Source organism: Apus apus, chromosome 23, assembly GCF_020740795.1.
Source record: "Apus apus isolate bApuApu2 chromosome 23, bApuApu2.pri.cur, whole genome shotgun sequence".
NCBI classification, from domain to species: Eukaryota; Metazoa; Chordata; class Aves; order Apodiformes; family Apodidae; genus Apus; species Apus apus.
This window is the reverse complement of record NC_067304.1, coordinates 2,319,613-2,339,552: the sequence shown is the minus strand read 5'-3', so window position 1 is coordinate 2,339,552 and position 19,940 is coordinate 2,319,613. Positions and strand designations below refer to the sequence as shown.

The 19,940-nt window shown below is 51.2% G+C and overlaps 1 protein-coding gene across 8 annotated transcripts in view; it reads left to right on the top strand.

Annotated features, from left to right (window-relative positions):
* The window catches only part of BRPF3 (bromodomain and PHD finger containing 3), a 23,357-nt gene extending 3,417 nt beyond the window's left edge, over positions 1 to 19,940 (top strand). For 7 of the 8 annotated variants that reach the window (XM_051639155.1, XM_051639159.1, XM_051639157.1 and 4 more), the window contains 12 exons: positions 2,473 to 3,875; positions 5,401 to 5,557; positions 7,212 to 7,343; positions 9,024 to 9,152; positions 9,706 to 10,018; positions 11,458 to 11,724; positions 12,173 to 12,661; positions 15,143 to 15,236; positions 15,957 to 16,054; positions 16,807 to 16,904; positions 17,288 to 17,442; positions 17,806 to 19,940. In XM_051639155.1, coding sequence (XP_051495115.1) covers positions 2,491 to 3,875; positions 5,401 to 5,557; positions 7,212 to 7,343; positions 9,024 to 9,152; positions 9,706 to 10,018; positions 11,458 to 11,724; positions 12,173 to 12,661; positions 15,143 to 15,236; positions 15,957 to 16,054; positions 16,807 to 16,904; positions 17,288 to 17,442; positions 17,806 to 17,989 — 3,501 coding nt within the window. In that variant the 5' untranslated portion in view covers positions 2,473 to 2,490 and the 3' untranslated portion in view covers positions 17,990 to 19,940. Of the gene's footprint in view, positions 1 to 1,342; positions 1,385 to 2,472; positions 3,876 to 5,400; positions 5,558 to 7,211; positions 7,344 to 9,023; positions 9,153 to 9,705; positions 10,019 to 11,457; positions 11,725 to 12,172; positions 12,662 to 15,142; positions 15,237 to 15,956; positions 16,055 to 16,806; positions 16,905 to 17,287; positions 17,443 to 17,805 lie in introns of those variants that run through there. The other variant, XM_051639151.1, reaches the window with a different exon arrangement.

Below are 19,940 nucleotides of genomic sequence, written 5' to 3'. Positions count from 1 at the left end.
GCTGAAATTTGCTCGTCCTTCAGCACTCCCAGCAATCAGCTAACACCTCACTTTTCCTGAACACAAAATTAATTAAGACTGTGGTCAGCTCATGCTAATTACTTTATCCTCCCGTATCTTTTTGCATATAAGACTTGTTGCCTCCAATACCTTCTCTGTTCATACCTTCCTGAATTATAAGAGGGCTGTTTGATGGCAGGATTTTCTGTTTCTTTCATTTGGTGACCAAGTTGCCTTCATCCCCTTATTTTAAAAACCTTTTTCCTCACTGATTGAAGCCATCAGAGCTCAGCTGGGACAAGATCAGTTGGGCTTCTGCAGTCTGCTGGTCAAGTGGCTGCTTAGAGTTTTAAGGCAAAGGTCCTGAAATCCGTGGTACCTGTATTTGTAGGTGGAAATTGTCATCTGAGATGAAATTGTGCTTACAGGCTCCATCCTTACTGGTGTGTGTACAGAAACTGGCATCTGCAGCTTATTTCTGTGGATGCAGAGGGGAGTTTGGAAACTTGTCCCAAAGCCTGTTGGTTTCTTAGGACACACGTTGTGTCGTGGCTTAATCCCACGGTTCACAGAGCCAGGCTTTTCAAGAAAAGTGTGTTGCTCCTGGAAGTTGTTAGTTCTTTTCTGGAATAAGCTCTGCACTTGTAGGTCCTGGTCCTGCGGGCTGCTGCTTGCTCTGACACACACAGTTGAGTTTGTGGACCTATGTCCTCTACAGAGCAGAAGTAATGCAGCAGCTGAGTACAGATTATAGGTTTGCAGTGTGTTTTCTTGTCTGCAGGTCCCACAGAAAGGGGCTGGCAGTGTGGTTTGCTCTAAATAAGTGTGAGGTGCTGGTTTCAGGCCCCTGTGTAGCAACAGATAAGCTCTGGGCTGACTTATCTGCTCGGGAGGATTTCACATTTGCTTTTCTTTGTCTCCTTTTCAACTTGTTTCTGTTTCAGCCCTTTTCTTCCCATAGCTCATGTTCCCATCCCTGATGCTGCCCTTCTCATGGGCATTACTCACTTGGCTTCCTCTCCTCTCCCCCTTTTCTCTGCCTCCCTCCTCTGATGGCCAGGGTCCTGCCCTGCCTCTCCATCCTTCCCCAGTTCACCTCACCAGCTCCAGGTTTCTGTTCCACTCCCCCTTGACAGGCACCTCCTTTCTGTCAGGAACTGACTCTCAAATAATTATCTGGGTTGCTGATTAGCAGTTTGTGAGGACACAGACTGGGCTTTTAGTTAAGGCTCTGAGCAAATACCATTGCACAGTTCCTGGTGCAGCCCAGAAGCTGTTCCTGCTGCTTTGCTGCTCGGACCCCTTTGGACCCTCCATGCAGAACCAGCTCAGGGGCCTGAACACGGATTGTGGCTCCAGAGGGGCTAACTCTGAGCCAAAACTAGTAAGTCCATCTGGATCCATGCTGCTTGTTCCCCTTCACTTCCTTATGGATCCCACCAAGGAGCAGAAGGGATGCACTCCCAGCACCTGTTAGGTTGCTCAGTTCATGCTCTGGTTTGGGCTTTTGTGACCCATTTTGCATGTTGGGAAGGACACAGTCTGTTCAGTCAACACTGGAGGGTGGTGCAAGGAACAGAAGGGAGAGCAAAGCTGGAGGATGATTTTTCTTTACAGGACTTTTTGCATATGCAATGGAGGAGCACTGCTAGTTTTCTTATCTGGAGCTCAGTGACAAAAAGAAACTGGAAACTGCTTTCACAGGGCAGGAACAGGGCTTTCCTTTCCATCTGGAAAACATTTCATATGCTGTTGGGGGTATAAAAGAAAAGCCATTGGCAAAACAACAGGGAACTCCTTGGCTTGTGTGAGTGGAGCAGGCAGATGGGACAAGTGCTGCTTTGAGTTTTGGGGGATCTGAGTGGTTTGCTGAGCTGGATGCACAACAAACTGGGTGGATGCTATCCTGGAAAATATATTCCAGCTCTTCCCTGGTGGTGTGGGGGTGTTTATATTCCAGTACCTGAAGGGGCTTCAGGAAAGCTGGGGGGGGGCTTTTCACCAGAGAAGACAGTGATAGAACAAGGGGTGATGGTTTTAAACTGAAAGAGGGGAGATTTAGGTCAGGTATTAGGAAGAAATTCTTCACCATGAGGGTAGCAAGGTCCTGGAACAGGTTGCCCAGGGAGATTGTGGAAGCCCCATCCCTGGAGGTTGATGAGGCTTGAGCAGCCTGGTCTGGTGGGAGGTGTCCCTGCTCATAGCAGGGAGGTTGGAACCTGGTGATCTTTAAGGTCCCTTCCAACCTTAACCCTTCTGTGGTTCTAGGTGTATCCTGGCATGGGAACAGAGCAGGCTGGAGGGTGCTGTGGGCTGGGTTGATCTGTCCATACCTGCTTCTGTATAAGAAAGTGAAGAGGCCTCAGTAAATGGTGGAGTCTCCAGTAGGAGTGTTGCTGCCCTGCAGCGCTGTTTCTGAGCTCCTTGCTTGTCTCCTGGCCTTACCCTGCCCTCTCTCCTGGTTTGCTGCAGGCTCCCTGGAGCGCAGCCATGAGGAAGCCTCGGAGGAGGTCCCGGCAGCCCCTGGGGGGGAGACGTTCCCCCTCTCCCTACAGCCTCAAGTGCTCACCCAGCCGGGAGACCCTGACGTACGCGCAGGCCCAGCGGATGGTGGAGGTGGACATCGAGGGGCGGCTGCACCGCATCGGCATCTACGACCCCTTGAAGATCATCACGGAGGACGAGCTGACTGCCCAGGACATCACAGAGTGCAACAGCAACAAGGAGAACAGCGAGCAGCCCCTTTTCCCTTCCAGATCTAAGAAAACGCCTTCCAAAGGCAAGAAGAAGGAGTCCTGCTCCAAACACGTGCCAGGGATATCTTTACACTTACCCCAGCCCAGCTTCCGACTGGTGGACTCCTTCAGCCAGCCAGATGCTCCTCCTCTGCCTGCTGCCTACTACAGGTACATTGAAAAGCCTCCTGAGGACCTCGATGTAGAGGTGGAGTATGACATGGACGAGGAGGACCTGGCGTGGCTGGAAATGGTCAATGAGAAGAGAAGGGACGATGGTTATGGATCAGTTTCTGCTGACACTTTTGAGCTGCTGGTGGACAGGTTGGAAAAGGAGTCGTACCTCGAGAGCCGGAACAACGGGGCTCAGCAATCCCTCATTGATGAGGATGCCTTCTGCTGTGTCTGCATGGATGATGAGTGTCACAACAGCAATGTCATCCTCTTCTGTGATATCTGCAATCTGGCCGTGCACCAGGAGTGTTACGGCGTCCCCTACATCCCCGAGGGGCAGTGGCTTTGTCGCTGCTGCTTGCAGTCCCCTTCTCGCCCTGTGGATTGTGTCCTTTGCCCCAACAAAGGAGGAGCCTTCAAGCAGACCAGCGACGGCCGCTGGGCTCACGTGGTTTGTGCCATCTGGATCCCAGAGGTCTGCTTTGCAAACACTGTGTTCCTGGAGCCCATTGAAGGGATAAATAACATCCCCCCGGCTCGGTGGAAGCTCACGTGCTATATCTGCAAGCAGAAAGGCATGGGAGCTGCCATCCAGTGCCACAAGGTGAACTGTTACACTGCCTTCCATGTCACCTGTGCCCAGCGGGCTGGTCTCTTCATGAAGATTGAACCCATGAGGGAAACCAGCATCAACGGCACGACGTTCACCGTGCGCAAGACTGCCTATTGTGGGAGTCATTCCCCGCCTGGGATGTTGAAAAAAGGGTCTCCAGCTCCTAATGGTGAGGGGCAGGAGGACACTGTGAAGGAGGAGAAAGAGGAGGAAGCCAATTTGGGCCCTCCCAAAGGGTCTCTGAAAAAGAACCAAGTGAAATTGAAGCAGAAGATCAAAAAGGAGCCTGGTGATGTGACCAACGAGCGTTCGTCTGTGCCCATGGTGACAGTTGCACAAATCCCCTCTTACAGGTGAGTGTTGCAGGTGGGTAGGCAGGAGCTGGACAGCTGGGCAGGGTCTGTTCTGAGGGCTTGGTCCCTCTCCTTGATCTTGGAAACACTGAATCTTCAGTCAGGACCTGGCAGTAACAGCGTTCAGAGCGTGCTCTCCAGAATCCTCCCTGCCCAGTGTCACTGGCACACTCTGGTTTTCCTGCCTTGCCAGACACCTCTCCCAAAATGGGTGACAGAATCCATGATAGTCCCTAGAAGCCAAGCACCCATCTAGCCTCTGAATTTACACAGTTGGCTCTGAAGGTGTTTTTAAAATACTTCAAATTGGCAGGCAGGGAGGGGTCATCCTGCTGTTAAATGCTTTTTTAATCTCATTTCATGGGTTCTTAATTCCCTCTTCCATCACAGAGCGTGTCAAACTTGTCAGGGTTGCAGGCAGCTCTGAGTTTGGCTGTGTCTTTTTTTTTCCTCTCTTGTGCAAAACTAGGTAGTGCTGAATTTTCATTTGGTGCCTGAGGGAGTGTGGTGATGTGACACTGGTATTTTAACAGATAAGCTTTAGAAAGCTGCTGATAATGCACCACATTTAATCCAGTGAATGGTTTGGATAGATTGAAATAGGTGCTATATCATTCTTGGGCTCTTGCCACATTATTTTCCCAGGCTGCAGCTCAATAACATCAGATCTAAATGACCCCCAGGAAAGTTCCTGACACTGAAAGTAGTTTTTAAATACTTCCCAACATACTGCCCCCCCGTATTTTGAAATACCCACCAGCATAAGAAGCACATGGAGCTCCTGGAGAGAGTCCAGAGGAGACCTCAGAGATGATGGGAGGGCTGGAGCAGCTCTGCTCCGGAGACAGGCTGGGAGAGTTGGGGTGTTCAGGCTGGAGAAGAGAAGGCTCCAGAGAGACCTTAGAGCACCTTCCAGTGCCTGAAGAGGCTCCAGGAAAGCTGGGGAGGGGCTTGGGACAAGGGCAGGGAGGGATGGGATGAGGGGGATGGATGAAAAGTGGAAGAGAGAGATTGAGGTTGGAGATGAGGAGGAAATTCTTCGGTGTGAGGGTGGTGAGACCCTGGCCCAGGTTGCCCAGAGAAGCTGTGGCTGCCCCATCCCTGGCAGTGTTGAAGGGCAGGTTGGATGGGGCTTGGAGCAGCCTGGGCTGGTGGGAGGTGTCCCTGCCCATGCAGGGGGTTGGAAATGGGTGATCTTTAGGGTCCTTTCCAACCCAAACCATCCCTTGATTCTATGAAGTGGAGCCTCTGAGCTGAATTGGTGGTTGTGTGCTCTGACTGTGCTGGGACAGGTGCTTGGTGAGAACCTCCAGCTGAGCTGCTATTAAAATTGGGATACATTGTGAAAAGTAGAGGTGAATGTATTCATGATGGGCTCAAGGTCTTCATGATGGGACCAGGTGGGTGTGTCATTCAGGGCCTGCCTTGACACAGCACCTCAGAGCTACCTTGAGAAACCTGAGGCATCGCCAGGGTCACGCTGGAGTTGCAGTTGGCTCCCTGACACCTCTTTTGCTTCCTTCAGGCTGAACAAAATCTGCAGTGGCCTCTCCTTCCAGAGGAAGAACCAGTTCATGCAGAGGCTCCACAACTACTGGCTGCTGAAGCGGCAGGCCAGGAACGGGGTGCCCCTGATCCGGCGCCTGCACTCGCACCTCCAGTCCCAGCGGAGCGCCGAGCAGGTACTGCTCCTCAGCTGAACCTCAGGAGGGGACACACACGTCTCATTCCAGGGGGAGATGTGCTTGACACGTGGCTGGGAAAGGGAGGGAGGGTGAAAGGATCAGAGGGTGACCTCATGGAAATGTCCTTTGGTCTCCTCTTGGGGTGCTCGTGCCTGAAGAGCTGAGTTAGTGTAGCAGTGGGATGTCCATCATGCCACTGGAGTTGGTGTTGATGAGACAGCAGGGAAGAGGTTTCTCCCTGAGGCAGGAGACCTGGGATTGTGCAAAGGTGTGATGGGCCCTCCATGGACTGATGCCTTAGATGAATCATAAAACCACGTTCCTCAAGAGTGATTAAAGGTCCCCTCAAGAAAATGGGTGTTAGCTCCAGAGTCCTGGCCAAATTCCAGTTTGGGTCATTCTTCCTGCAGCTTCCATTTCTGACCCTCCCATGCACATTCATATGGAAGTTTAGACATAACCATCAGCTCTGGACTCTTTTGCTTCCTCCTCTGAGCTGGCCTGCAGACTCACTGCACCTGGATGCTGTTAAACAGCGTGGTGTTTGGCACAAGAAGTGGTTGGTGAAGGAATGAAGCAGTCACAGAATCACCTAGGTTGGAAAAGACCTTCAAGATGAAGTCCAACTGTTAACCTAACACAGACAAGTCCTCATTTAAACCATATTCCTCAGTACTATGTCTATATGACTCCTAAATCCCTCCAGGGATGGTGACTCCACCCCTGGGCAGCCTGTTCCAATGCCTGATAACCCTTTTGGTGAAGAAATTCTTCCTAACACCCAAGCCCATTGGGAGACATTGTGCACGTTGTGGACATGTATTTTTACTGGAGTTGGAGGAATTTTTAGGCTTCTGGTTTGCACGAAGACTGCTCTGGGTGACTAATAAAACAATTTTTTCCCACCCATCAGTCTGGAGCTTGGGGAAGTGCAGCGTTTCCTTGGTGTGTTAAGTTGGCAGTTTACCATCAGGAAGTTTTTCAATGTCCTAGAAATACAAACCTTCAAGATCTTGTGAAGCAAGTGTCCTCTCTTGGCAGTCCTGTGACAGTGTGTGCACTTCAGCTAGCTCCTCAGAACCATGTGAAGAGCTGCAGATTTAGGAGAGGGAGGATGATGAAGCCACTCCACTGTATCTTGGAAGGTGTGAGCTCGTCTCCCAGCCTTGACTGTTCCTTTGTGTTTTGGCCAATCTCTTCTTGTTAAATCTCATGATTGGTTCTCTTTCTTCTTGGTTCCCAAGAGGATTATTAACAGCTCTTTTCTCCTATGCTTTCCCTTCCCTTTCTGCTGTAACTCTTTGGGCTGCCTCTTAGATGCCCAGCAGCCAGGGGAAAGGGTTTCCAGCCTCTGTAGTGAACTTGGATGTAAAAGCAGGGAGGGTTTAAGTGAGAATGCACTGAAGCATGTTCCCAGAGTGTAGCTGCAGTGTGATTTAATCCCAACATCCCTGATAACATAATCCAGAGATGCTGTGTTTGTGAGACAGCTGTGAGCTGTAGGAAGGAGGGGCTTGTAGCCTGAAAAGAGGCAAGCAGACAGCAGGAAGACTAGGAGAGCAACTCCCAGGGGATGCCTGGAAAGAGGAGGAAACCAGGAAACCACAGTTGTGGGTTTTTTTTCATCTCACCCCACTGTTGTGTCTTGCAGAAGGAGCAGGATGAGAAGACCAGTGCAGTGAAGGAGGAGCTGAAGTACTGGCAGAAACTGCGGCACGACCTGGAGCGAGCGCGGCTGCTGATCGAGCTGATCCGTAAGAGGGAGAAGCTCAAACGGGAGCAGGTGGGTAAACTGAGCTCCACTGAGCTTCAGACCCATGCAGGCACTACAGGAGGCAGTGGAGGAACTCAAAGAGTTTTTCCTGAGCCTTTTCCTCTTTTCATAGAGTCTGATTTTTGGATGTGCAGCCACCTCTCCCTGTGTCTGTCACAGGCTGGAGCTTCTCAGCTTCTCCCCTCAGAACCAGTGTTGAGCTGCAGAGTGCTGGGAAACTGAGAGCTTGGCCTTCCAGTGCCTGAAGGGGCTCCAGGAAAGCTGGGGAGGGACTTGGGACAAGGGCAGGGAGTGAGAGGATGAGGGGGAATGAATTAAAACTAGAAGAGGAAAGCTTGAGGTTGGAGATGAGGAGGGAATTCTTTGCTGTGAGGGTGGTGAGACCCTGGCCCAGGTTGCCCAGGGAAGCTGTGGCTGCCCCATCCCTAGCAGTGTTGAAGGGCAGGTTGGATGGGGCTTGGAGCAGCCTGGGCTGGTGGGAGGTGTCCCTGCCCATGCAGGGGGGTTAGATCTAGATGATCTTTAAGACCTAAATCTCCCTCTTCCAGTTTTCATCCATTCCCCCTTGTCCTCTCACTCCCTGCCGTTGTCCCATGTCCCTCCCCAGCTTTCCTGGAGCCCCTTCAGGCACTGGAAGCTGCTCTAAGGTCTCCCTGGAGCCTTCTCTTCTCCAGGCTGAACACCCCAACTCTCCCAGCCTGTCTCCAGAGCAGAGCTGCTCCAGCCCTTGGATCATCTCTGAGGCCTCCTCTGGACTCTCTCCAGGAGCTCCTTGTCCTTCTGCTCAGGGCTCCTGAATTGATTCCTTAATTTTTGGGTTCTTTTCTGTTCTGGGCAAGAAGTGTGGTCTTTATATCAGCCATCATTCATTCTCTTATTGATCCTGTCTTGTTGCTGAGCACCTCAAACACGATTTACTTTATGCAAACAGCCTTGCTTTCCTTTGCTACTGAAGTGGTTGATTTAATGACAGAATGAGGGATTATAAGATCAAAGAAATTTAAAAAGTTAAAGGAGACATAAACGCTTCAGTCCTGCTCCAGTCTCCTTTGACTGGAGCTTCAGTGTAAGAGATCAAACCAGTGCTACAACTTGTTTGCTTGAAATCAGTGTTGGAGGCTTCATAAAGGGTGTAAGAGGCTGTGTGAGGAATTTGCAAACATTTAAATCACTGTTGTTGTTTGGCTTCTGCCTTGGAGTGTGAGACCTTACTTTGTTGATGCTCTCCAGCCTGATGATGGGTAGTGTTGTTCATGTAAACACCTGCCTACTTTTAACTTCTCTCTGATGTTGCTAATTGGCATCATAATATCTTGAGGCTGGGAGTTGGACAGGATCATGTAGCATGAAGAGCTTCTTCCTGTTTTCATTTTTAGTTGTAATTATCTTTTAATTCTGTGAGGTTTGCTCTTGGTTTGACTTTATGAGATTGACTAAAGAGGAGTTCCCCATACAGAAGGACTGGGCTGTGCAGTTTCACTCTGCAAAGGGCTGGTTGTGGATCTGGATCCTGCCCATGGGGAGCACCAGGTGCTTGCCAGGAGTTCTTCAGCAGTGGATCTTCCAGAGCAGTGGTGTGATGACCTGTGGTTTCCACCACTGAGTAGAGCTGGGTTGATGATTCGGGTGAAACCAGAGGGAGCCAACACTCTCCTTGTTAACTGCTCGTGGCTGTTGTCCCCTTCCCAGGTCAAGGTGCAGCAGGCTGCCATGGAGCTGCAGCTGACCCCTTTCAACGTGCTGCTGCGCACAACGCTGGACCTGCTGCAGGAGAAGGATGCTGCCCAGATCTTTGCAGAGCCTGTCAACCTGAACGAGGCAAGTCTCTTTCCTAGAGGCATCTAATGGGTTGTAGGTGAGATGCTGCTGTCACCATGTGCTGTCCTACCCCTGGAAGCACAGAGTCACACAGTCCTCGGGGTTGGAAGGGACCTCTGAAGATCATCTAGTCCAACCCCCTGCTAGAGCAGGGTCTCACCTACAGTAGATCCCATAGGAACATGTCCAGATGGGTTTGGAATGTCTCCAGAGGAGACTCCACAGCCTTTCTGGGCAGCTTGTCCCAGTGCTCTGTGTCCCAAACTGCTGATGGACCTAAGAATATCTCAAAGGGGACTCACCATGTGGCTATCCTTCCAAGCCAAAGCAACAACAACAACAACAAAAAAGGGTGTTTGTTTTCTGGAAGCTTCAGCACGTCTCAGTTACGTTTTGCAGAGCCAGGATGTGTCTACTTGGAGTGGGTGACATAGAAAGGACCTGCTGGCTCTGCCCTTTGCTGGTGGAAAGGGCTTTAGGAGTTCTCGTGCTGGACGCGCTCCAGTTTGGCTAGTAAATGGTTTTTGTAATTGTACAGGTTTTATATGTTTAGGTTCCAGATTACCTGGAATTCATTTCCAACCCAATGGATTTTTCCACCATGAGGCGGAAGCTGGAGTCCCACCTCTACCGAACCCTGGAGGAGTTTGAGGAAGACTTTAACCTTATAGTTACCAACTGCATGAGGTATAATGCTAAAGACACGATTTTCCACCGAGCAGCTGTCCGGCTCAGGGACCTCGGAGGAGCCGTTTTGCGCCATGCCCGGAGGCAGGCTGAGAACATTGGCTTTGACACTGATGTGGGGGTTCACCTGCCCGAGTCACCCAAAACCGAGGACTTTTACCGCTTTTCTTGGGAGGATGGTGAGTGGTTGTTCAGTTTTTGGTTGGGTTGTTTCTGGGCAGATGGCGGGTTTGTTTTCTTCCTTCGGGGCGTGTTGCTCGACCCGTGGGAAAATTGTAGAGGTTGTTCAGCATGAAGGAATATTTCTCTCCATCTAAATACCTAAGCATGGATCTCACTCTTTCGGGCCCTCAGAGTGGGATTTCTCTCTCTCTGATGAAGACAGGCTGAGGGGGGTGGGGTTGTTCAGCCTGGAGAAGAGAGAAGACCCTGGGGGCACCTTAGAGCACCTTCCAGTGCCTGAAGGGGCCTGTAGGGAGGCTGGGGAAGAGCTGCTCACCAGGACATGTAATGATAGGACAAGGGGTGATGGTTTTAAGCTAGAAAAGGGTAGATTGAGGTTGGACATTGGGAAAAAGTTCTTTCATATGAGGGTGGTGGATCAGTGGAACAGGCTGCCTAGAGAGGTGGTGGGGACCTCATCCTGGAGACATTCAGGGTGAGGCTTGATGGGGCTCTGAGCAAGGTGGTCTGGTTGGAGATGTCCCTGCTTATTGTAGGGGGGCTGGACCAGATGAGCTTTAATGGTCACTTCCAACCCAACACAATCTATGGTTTCAGGTGAGCCAGGCCCTTGGAGCTAGGTGCAGCTCAGCTCCAGCTCTCCTAGTGCATGTCTGCTCCTGAAGAGCCTCTGGGGGCCCACACTGATTGATTTGTGCCATGGCTGTAGTAAAACTTGGTATTTGAGAGAATGGTGCAAAGGTGGATTTAGGACTTTTGCTCTGAGGAAAGCACATTTCATTGTAAATGGGTAGAGAGCAGCAGGGTTGGTTAGGTGTGGAGCACTGAGGTCTGAGGGGGAGACAGTCCTTCCAACCAAGCCTTTCCATTCACAACAAGAGCCCATCCACTCCCACAGCTGGTCCTGAGCTGCAGCTCCAAAGCACTGGCTGGATAACCTGGCTAACCTCAGTATAGAGCACTGCTGCCACCCAGCAGAGCTCGTGGTGTGATTCCTAAATATTGCAGCCCTCTGGGATACAGACAGTCTGTTGGGAAATTCCTCTTGGTGTAGGACAGCCCAGCCATCAGCTCTCTGCCCTGCACTCTTGGATTCCAGCCCATCAGCAGAGCCAGAGGAAGGGCAAACATGTTCTGTTTTGTGCTCTGATTTTGTTGTTTCATCTGACAATGAATTAGGTTTCTGCCCAGGGCTTGGGCTGTGGGTGCAGCCCTGTCACTGTTGCCCTGGGACAGTAACAGGGACTGGAGAGCAGTGCAGGTTAAATCAGCTGCTCTTTACCCAAAGGAGGGAACTCTGAGCTCCAAGGTTAATTCCTAAATCCATGAACTGAAATTGTTCAAGCAGTGGGAAGGAGGCATGGCAGTGAGCCCAAAATGCTTCTCCAGGAAGCCTTGCTCCTTCCCTTCACTGTCACACTCTCTTTTGATGCAGTGGATAACATCCTCCTCCCGGAGAACCGGGCTCACCTCTCCTTGGAGGCCCAGCTGAAGGAGCTGCTGGAGAAGCTGGACATGGTGAGCACCATGAGGTCCAGCGGCGCCCGGACGCGGCGCATCCGGCTCCTGAGACGGGAAATCAACTCCATTCGGCAGAAACTGGCCCAGCAGCAGAACAAGACCAATCCCAATGGGGAGCCTGTGCCCCAGGAGGGGGGGCTGGATAAAGCATCGAGGGAAGGGGACGAGGAAGAGAATAAAGGTGAGAGGCTGCAGAAGGGTTTTAGCTCCAGGTCTCCTTTCTGTCTCTTTCCCGTATTGTCCGGTGACAGGACAAGGGGCAATGAGCAGAAGCTGGAGCACAGGAGGTTCATGTTAAGCATAAGGAAAATCTTCTTTACTGGGAGAGTAACAGAGCCCTGGAACAGGCCAGAGAGCTTGTGGAGTCTCCTCTGGAGACATTCCAAATGCATCTGGATGTGTTCCTGTGGGATCTACTGTAGGTGACCCTGCTGTAGCAGGGGGTTGCACTGGATGATCTTCAGTGGTCCCTTCCAACCCAAATGATTCTGTGACTCCTAGTGCATGTCAGCAGTCGAGACCTGCTGTTTCTCCTGTCCATGGCCCTAGTGAAAGATGGGAATGGCTGCTGGTAGTTTTGGGGAATAACTTCCTGAAATGCTCAAGCAGATTCTTTGTTCCTTTAACAGATGATGCCAAACCCCCTCAGCCTCCCACCCTGGAACCCACAGGACCCGCACCATCCCTCTCAGAGCTGGACTCTCTCCAGGACCCTCCAACCCTCAAACCCATCAGTGAAAGCAAGTCCTTGAATCAGCTGCAGAAGAAGGTGATGCCAGACAGGGACCTCTTTGACAAGAAGGCCCTGCAACGGGAGAGCCAGGCCTTCCAGCGCCTGCTCAGCGACAACGGCCTCAACGGGCTGGCCTTGCCACCCGCGGGCACCCCGGCCAGCCCCCCCTTCAGCGGCGTGGGCCGAAGGACATCTGTCCTTTTTAGGAAAGCTAAGAATGGGGTGAAGCTGCAGAGAGGCCTGGACTGTTCCCTGGAGAACGGGGAGGGCCACGGGCAGGCCGGGCAGCTTTCACCTTCCCGCCCTCAGGCTCGGAAGCGGCTGCGGAGCGGGACCTGCAGCGAGAGCGACGGGGAGAGGTCGCCCAGGCAGGCAGGACAGAGAGGTAATTCCTTAGGATTTGTCTTCCTTCTGGGAACTGCGAGGTCGAGCTGAGAGAGTGGGAATCCTGGGGCTGGGTGAAGATGCCTGTGTCCAAACTACTCACCTGAAACTCACAAGACATGGTCCTCGTGACCAGGTGTGTCTGGTGAAAGCTTCATCTCTGCTACATGTTCCTGAAGTCGTGCAGGGAATCATGGCATAGAATCATGGGGTGCTTTGGGTTGGAAGGGACCTTTGAGTCCATCCAGTCCCACCCGCCTGCATGGGCAGGGACACCTCCCACCAGCCCAGGTTGCTCCAAGCCCCATCCAACCTGCCCTTCAACACTGCCAGGGATGGGGCAGCCACAGCTTCACCCTCATGGAAGGGTTTGTGTTTGCTTGGACACTCTTAGGAGCAAGAATTTCCAGCTACAGAAGTGGTGCATTGGGTTGGAAGTGTGCAGTGGACCAGGGACACAGCACCCATGTAAGAGGAGATGTTTAAACATTCCTTTTAAATCAGGTCTGGGGTTTAAATAAAATTAGGTTCCTTTTCAAATTAGACCTGCAAACGAGAATGAGCAGCTGTGATGAAATTTGGAAAGACTCAAGGCGAAACGGAACACCTGAGTGACAGGAGTGTGATTGATTTTTAATTCTGTATTAACAGCCACTGTGGGACAGTTCCCATCTGTAAGGCTTGACTTGGCCTACACCTCAAATCTTATCTTAAAGCTGTTTTGACTGTTGGAAGGTCATGAGCAAATTGAGAGTGTGAGGAAAGCAATTGCAGATGATCCTTGGGCTGGAGCAGCTCTGCTCTGGAGACAGGCTGGGAGAGTTGGGGTGTTCAGCCTGGAGAAGAGAAGGCTCCAGGGAGACCTTAGAGCACCTTCCAGTGCCTGAAGGGGCTCCAGGAAAGCTGGGGAGGGGCTTGGGACAAGGGCAGGGAGGGATGGGATGAGGGGGATGGATGAAAAGTGGGAGAGGAGATTGAGGTTGGCCATGAGGAGGAAATTCTTTGGTGTGAGGGTGGTGAGACCCTGGCCCAGGTTGCCCAGGGAAGCTGTGGCTGCCCCATCTCTGGCAGTGTTGAAGGGCAGGTTGGATGGGGCTTGGAGCAGCCTGGGCTGGTGGGAGGTGTCCCTGCCCATGCAGGGGGTTTGGACTGGATCTTGAAGGTCCCTTCCAACCCCAACCATTCTGTGATGATGATGGAGATGGGGATTGTCTTACCAGAACAGGTTAGATGAAACACAAATGGCTTCTCCAAAGAAGGGCAGAGGGTTGAGGGACTCACCATCATCATCTGCCAGTAATTAAAGCAGAAGGGAGTTGTCCTCAAGGGTACAGGTCAGAATGAGAGGCTGAAATTAAAAAAGGAAAAATAAAGGCAGGGTGCTGGAAAATCATGGATAAATCACTGGGCAGTGACATTTTTCCTGTGCTGAAGCAGCCCAGGTGTTTTTTTCCCTGCCAGTTGCAGCCCTGCTTTTGGGATCCAGCTGCTTTTGCTGTTCCCAACACAATGGATGTCTCCTCAGTGGAGGGAGTGCCTGGTTTGCACAGCAGGGGCAGGTCAGCATGATCAGGACTGTCAGAACAAGGTGTTTCCCAGAAACGTTCTCCCTGTGGCTGTTCCAGCTGGGAAAACAATAGTGGCTTTGGCATGGATGTGCCCTCTGGATGGCTGGTGGGCTTTTCCACAGGGAGTGTGGGGGTCATGGATCCCTGGGTGGGGAAGGCAGTGGTCATCTGCTCTGGGCTTGGGGATGCTCCTGGGGGGTCATTCCCTGTCCACCTCTGCCTGTCTCTGGTTGTGGAACTTGTCTAAACTTGGAGGTGATCCCAGCTCTCCGTGTGGGTGTCCCTCTGGTGCACAGAGCAGGAAACCTGGAAGATTTCCAGCTCAGTTGGCATCCAGGGCAAAGAAGTGATGTATCCCACTTACAGCTACAGTGACACTGGTACCAGCCAGAGAGGAGTGTGCTGGGGAACCAGCTTCTGCCCAGGGGGAACTGGCTTCCTCAGTGTCTGCTCCATGCACTGGGAAATCTCCTGTTGGGATCCATGGACCTGCCCTGCAGCCAGGCCTGGGCTGAGGCAGGGGAAGTCCATGGGGGTCAGCATGAAGCCTCCGTGCCTTTTCCAATAACATTTGAAGCCAGATGAGCACGTGGTTCATTTCCTGGCCTGTGGCTTTGCCCAGCAAGCTGGGTGCTGCATGGAGCTCTCCTGTTCCATGCCCAGGCACTTCTCCAGCACTTCCTTCTTCAGGGACAACCTAATATTTCATGTGTTGTGGGTAGAAATACCTGGGATCAGTCCCCTTTTGGTTGCAGCTGAGTCTGGGGAACTCTGCATTGAACTCTCTGATTGAAGTGCTCAGCATCTTGGTGGCTGGCAGTGGTGGGACAGTGACCTTCCCTGAGCCTTGGTAGCATCTCTGTGTGTTGTTGCTGCTGCTGCTTTGGGCTGATTCTTGTTTGTCCCCTGGGCAGGAGTGACAAATGGTTTCACCAAGCACGGAGAAAGTGGCTCTGACTCGGAGTGTGGCTCTGGCAGGGGAGGTGGCCTGGTGTTTGAAGCCTGCAGGTGAGTATCTCCTGCTGAACTGTTCCCCAGAACACCTTCTGTGTCTGGTTTCATCTGCCTGCTTTTATCTTTTGACTTCTTTGTCAAAACCTCCTCAAACTGGTACTTATTATGTGTCCTGACCCTGAAGATAAAAAGCTGCTCAGGTTCCGTCTTTGATTTTTCAAGTAAATGGGTATCATGGGATGGTTTGGGCTGGTGGGACCTCAAAGGTCATCTAGATCCAACCCCCTGCATGGGCAGGGACACCTCCCACCAGCCCAGGCTGCTCCAAGCCCCATCCAACCTGCCCTTCAACACTGCCAGGGATGGGGCAGCCACAGCTTCCCTGGGCAACCTGGGCCAGGCTCTCCCCACCCTCACAGCCAAGAATTCCCTCCTCATGTCCAACCTCAATCTTCCCTATTTGACCTTGATGGGTGAGGTCATCCAGGACAGGCAGAAGCAAGACTTTCTTAGTTGATGTTCTTAGTAATATTTTCAGTGCCTTGAACTTGCCAGGCCCCCTGCTTGTCTTTGATGACCCATCACTAGAGAAATCTGTGCTCATGGCAAAGCTGGGGTGATGTCCAGTGTCCATGCGCCAGCAGAGATGTACTCAAGGTGTTTTGCTGAAGTGTTCAGTGTTCTTCTCATGTCAACCATGCACCAGTACAGTAATTACCCAATATTTCAAGGCTAATCTGTTTTCTCCCCAACTTTTCCATATCTTTCTAACAGTGGTTTGATGCCCCCCAAGAGGAGTCGAGGGAAACCAGCTCTGTCTCGGGTGCCCTTCTTGGAAGGTGTGAATGGAGACTCTGATTTCAGCAGCTCAGGTGAGAACAGCTGCAGAGCAGCTTTGGGGAACACCCTGCTCTTGGTCCCACCACACTGACAGATCCTCTGCACCAGGGGAACCAGTCAGGGACCAGTCCTGTGAGAACTATTCAGCTCATAAAATCAGAGCACTGACCTGCCTGGGTGTTATAGAATCAATTTAGTTGGAAAAGACCTTTAAGATCAAAAGTCCTTTAAAGCAGGCTGAGAGTTGGATTGTCCAGCCTGGAGAAGAGAAGGCTCCAGGGAGACCTTAGAGCACCTTCCAGTGCCTGAAGGGGCTCCAGGAAAGCTGGGGAGGGACTTGGGACAAGGGCAGGAAGGGGTGGGATGAAGGGGATGGATGAAAAGTGGAAGAGGGAGATGGAGGTTGGACATGAGGAGGAAATTCTCCTCCTTGGATGGGGCTTGGAGCAACCTGGGCTGGTGGGATGTGTTCCTGCCCATTTAGGGGGTGGATCTAGATGATCTTTAGGATCCCTGGCCCCATCCTCCTGCCACCCTCCTTTAGAAGCTGATGAATATTCCCATGTTTAAGAGTTCATCTGGAGCTCCATGCGTGGACTTAGACCCCTGGTTTAGGAGCCTGTGGCTCTGTCTTGGTGCAGACCATGACTGGACACTCCCCGTGGCCGGGCTGAGTCGTGCTGCACCTCCCAAATTTATCATAAGCTTCCTGCAGATGAGATGTGTGTCTTGAGCCCCTTGCCAGGACTCACCCTCCTAATCCATGTCTCCTTCTGTCCCTTAGGCAGGACTCTCCTGATGTCCTACGAGAATCAGGCTGAGCTGGAGCCCCTGGAGCTGGTGTGGGCCAAGTGCCGTGGCTACCCCTCCTACCCTGCCTTGGTAAGTGCCCTTTGCTCCTCAGCCTCTCCCCACAGAGCAGGGAGCCCACAACACAGTGCTAGAATCTAGTGGAACCAGACAGAAAACGTCCCAAAATCCTGCAAGATGGGCTTGTTTTGGTTTTTTCCCCCTTTTGCACAGTTAGTTTTCCTCATTGTTGCAGAGGATTCATAAAACATGGGTCTCTCGGGGACAGGAGGGGATCTTCCCTCTCCTGCTCACTCTGCAGCTGTGGGGAAAGTGATCATTGCTCAATTTTCCTTTCCCATCCTAAGTACATTTTAATTGCTTAGCTTGGCTAGACTGAAAGAACTGGGGGAGGTGGAGAAAGCATTTTTCTGCAGCACTGGAAGTGCCTAAATCTCCTTTCCCTGTGTCACCAGATCATCGATCCCAAGATGCCGCGCGAGGGTTTGCTCCACAATGGAGTCCCCATCCCAGTCCCACCCGTGGATGTGTTGAAGCTGGGGGAGCAGAGGCAGACAGAGGCAGGAGAAAAGCTCTTCCTGGTCCTTTTCTTTGACAACAAGAGAACCTGGTGAGTGTGTGGAGGCAGGTGAGGGCCTGTGGTGAGTGCGGGAAGGTTTAAAGTCACCCGTGGTGCTGGGAGTGTCCAGGGGTGATGATGATGTTACATGTACATTGGAGAACTTAAGCCAGAGTCTAAATGAGGAAGCCAGCCCAGCTTTTCCCTGGCCCAAGAGCATCACATCCAGCTGCTCCAATTCCATAGGGAACAGCCCAGTGTCCTTCACCCAAGGGGTCACATCACCACAAAAACCTGGGGCACGCAAAGATCTGATTCCGTAGCCAAAACCTGCAGCGAGTTAAGAGAGGATTTGACTTGAAACCAGCAGCAGATTGAGCAGCCAGTTGCCCTGTGCTCTCCTCTCCCCTGCAGGCAGTGGCTTCCCCGTGACAAAGTCTATCCCTTGGGCGTGGATGACACGGTGGACAAGCTGAAGATGATGGAAGGCAGAAAAACCAGCATCCGCAAGTCTGTGCAGGTGGCCTACGACCGAGCCATGGTCCACCTGAGCAGAGTGAGGGGGGATCACCCCTTCCTCACCTCCTCTTACCTGTGAGGCCTCAGGGTGCCTGCTCCTCCTTTTCCTCCAGACCTGGAGCCAGGTCTCCTCCTCCTCCACGGGTGGAGTGGATGGTGTCGTGCGCTGAGCGGCTGGGGGAACGTTCCCAGCAGCTCATCACTCCTCCAAGTACCCTGAAATGTGCCAAAAAAAGCCTGCCCAGCTTCTTTCTGAATGTGTCTTGCTGAAGAGCTGGCAGGAGGTGAGTTGTTCAGTCTACAGGGCCAGGAGTGAAGCAGGTAGGAAAAGCTGCTGGGTGACAGAGCCACGGTGCAGTGGCAGCACTGGGGTGTTGGGACCTCATCCCTGCCCAACCCCCTCCCTGCCACTGGGGTGTTCAAATCCTCAGCCAGCCCCAGTAATTCCTGGGATCCACTGTAACCCAACCAGGATCCACTGTAACCCAACCAGGATCCACTCAAACCCAACCAGGATCCACCCAAACCCAACCAGGATCCTCTACAACTGGATCTCTACCCAGATCCTCTACCCAACTGGACTTTTCTTGTGCCAAATTCACCCAAATAACCATCATTGGCCTTTTGATACCTTTTTTAATGACATTGATTGTCCCATCACATGAAACAACAACAACAAATGGCAGCTGGGAGTTGGTGTGACAGTTTTCCTGCCTACACCTACGTGGTGTTTTCATGTTTGATTTCTCTCATGTCATGTAGAAAAGCTTGAGGTATTTTGCTGACCTTCCCCTCTGCTGTACACACCTCCATGCACAGAAGCACAGAGCTTTAAATACTAAAAGCAAATGATTTTATGTTTGGTTTTGTGTGTGTGTGTCCTAGAAATTGATTTGGTGGCTTGACATTTCCATTCTGATTTCTGTGACTGTTCCAGGAACGTTTCATATCAGGGTTTCCTAAGAGTCTAAGCAAAGATAATTTCTCTTGTAAGAAGCTAATTCTGGAGGTGTCTAATGAGCTGGAGCAGCTTTGCAGGCACTGAGGTTGATCAGGGTTGGAGGGAGATGCATCTTTTGTGTTGGTTTGTGCACATTTGGTGTCAGGCTCCTCTTCCTTTCTTCCCCCCCCATCCCCCTGTTTTTCCTTTGACTCAGTTTGGGTTGAAACCAAAATGAACCCACCTGGGCCTTTTCACCTTCTCCCACCCACCTGTTCCCTTTTTCTCTTCTCTCCAGAGTTGTTACCCATTAAAAAACCCCAGGACATCCAGCTCTGCAGACAATCCCTGCTTGTTTTTTTTTCCTTGGGGGGGGAGGGTGTGTTTTAATAGCAAAAAAAAACCCCAAAACCAACTGATGTTTGGAAACTCGAGGTAAAAAAAAACCTTTCCAATCAGCCAAGGACTTGGGGACTTCTCTGGGTTTTTTTGGGTACCCCCCCCCCCTTTTTTTTGGTTGTTTTTCCTGCTTTCCCATGTGAAGAACCAAAGGTGCAGAGCAAGATTGTAGATTGAATATCATCATTTCACTTTTTAACTCACTATTTTTTTAATTGCTTTGACTTTTTCATACTGAAGAGAATGGGGGGGGGGGAGGGTGTGGGTAAACAAAGAAATAATACTAATTAAGAATAATTAATAATGAATAGTGGGGAGTAATCACTGCCATTTCTACTTGGTCTACTTTTTTAAAAATACCACTTCTTATACATTGGGACATGGAACCACATTTTAGGGAGGATTCCTGTAACATAAGAGAGAAAGGGGCACAGGGTTTTGTAAAAATGAGAAGAAGAAGAATCATGCCTGTGGAGTGTGGCCAGGGAAGGATGTTTGTGTATATAGCTGTAAAATATTGTTCTAAATTATTTAGACCTATTGTTCACCATTCTTGAAGTCCTCAGTTGTGTTGCTGGGTCTTTTTTTTTATATGCACCATGTGTAATTTATTTCAAGGAACATAACACTTTTCAGGTGGTAGCTCAGCTGTGGACTCGTGACCTGTGTCTATTATTATGCTTTAAGATCT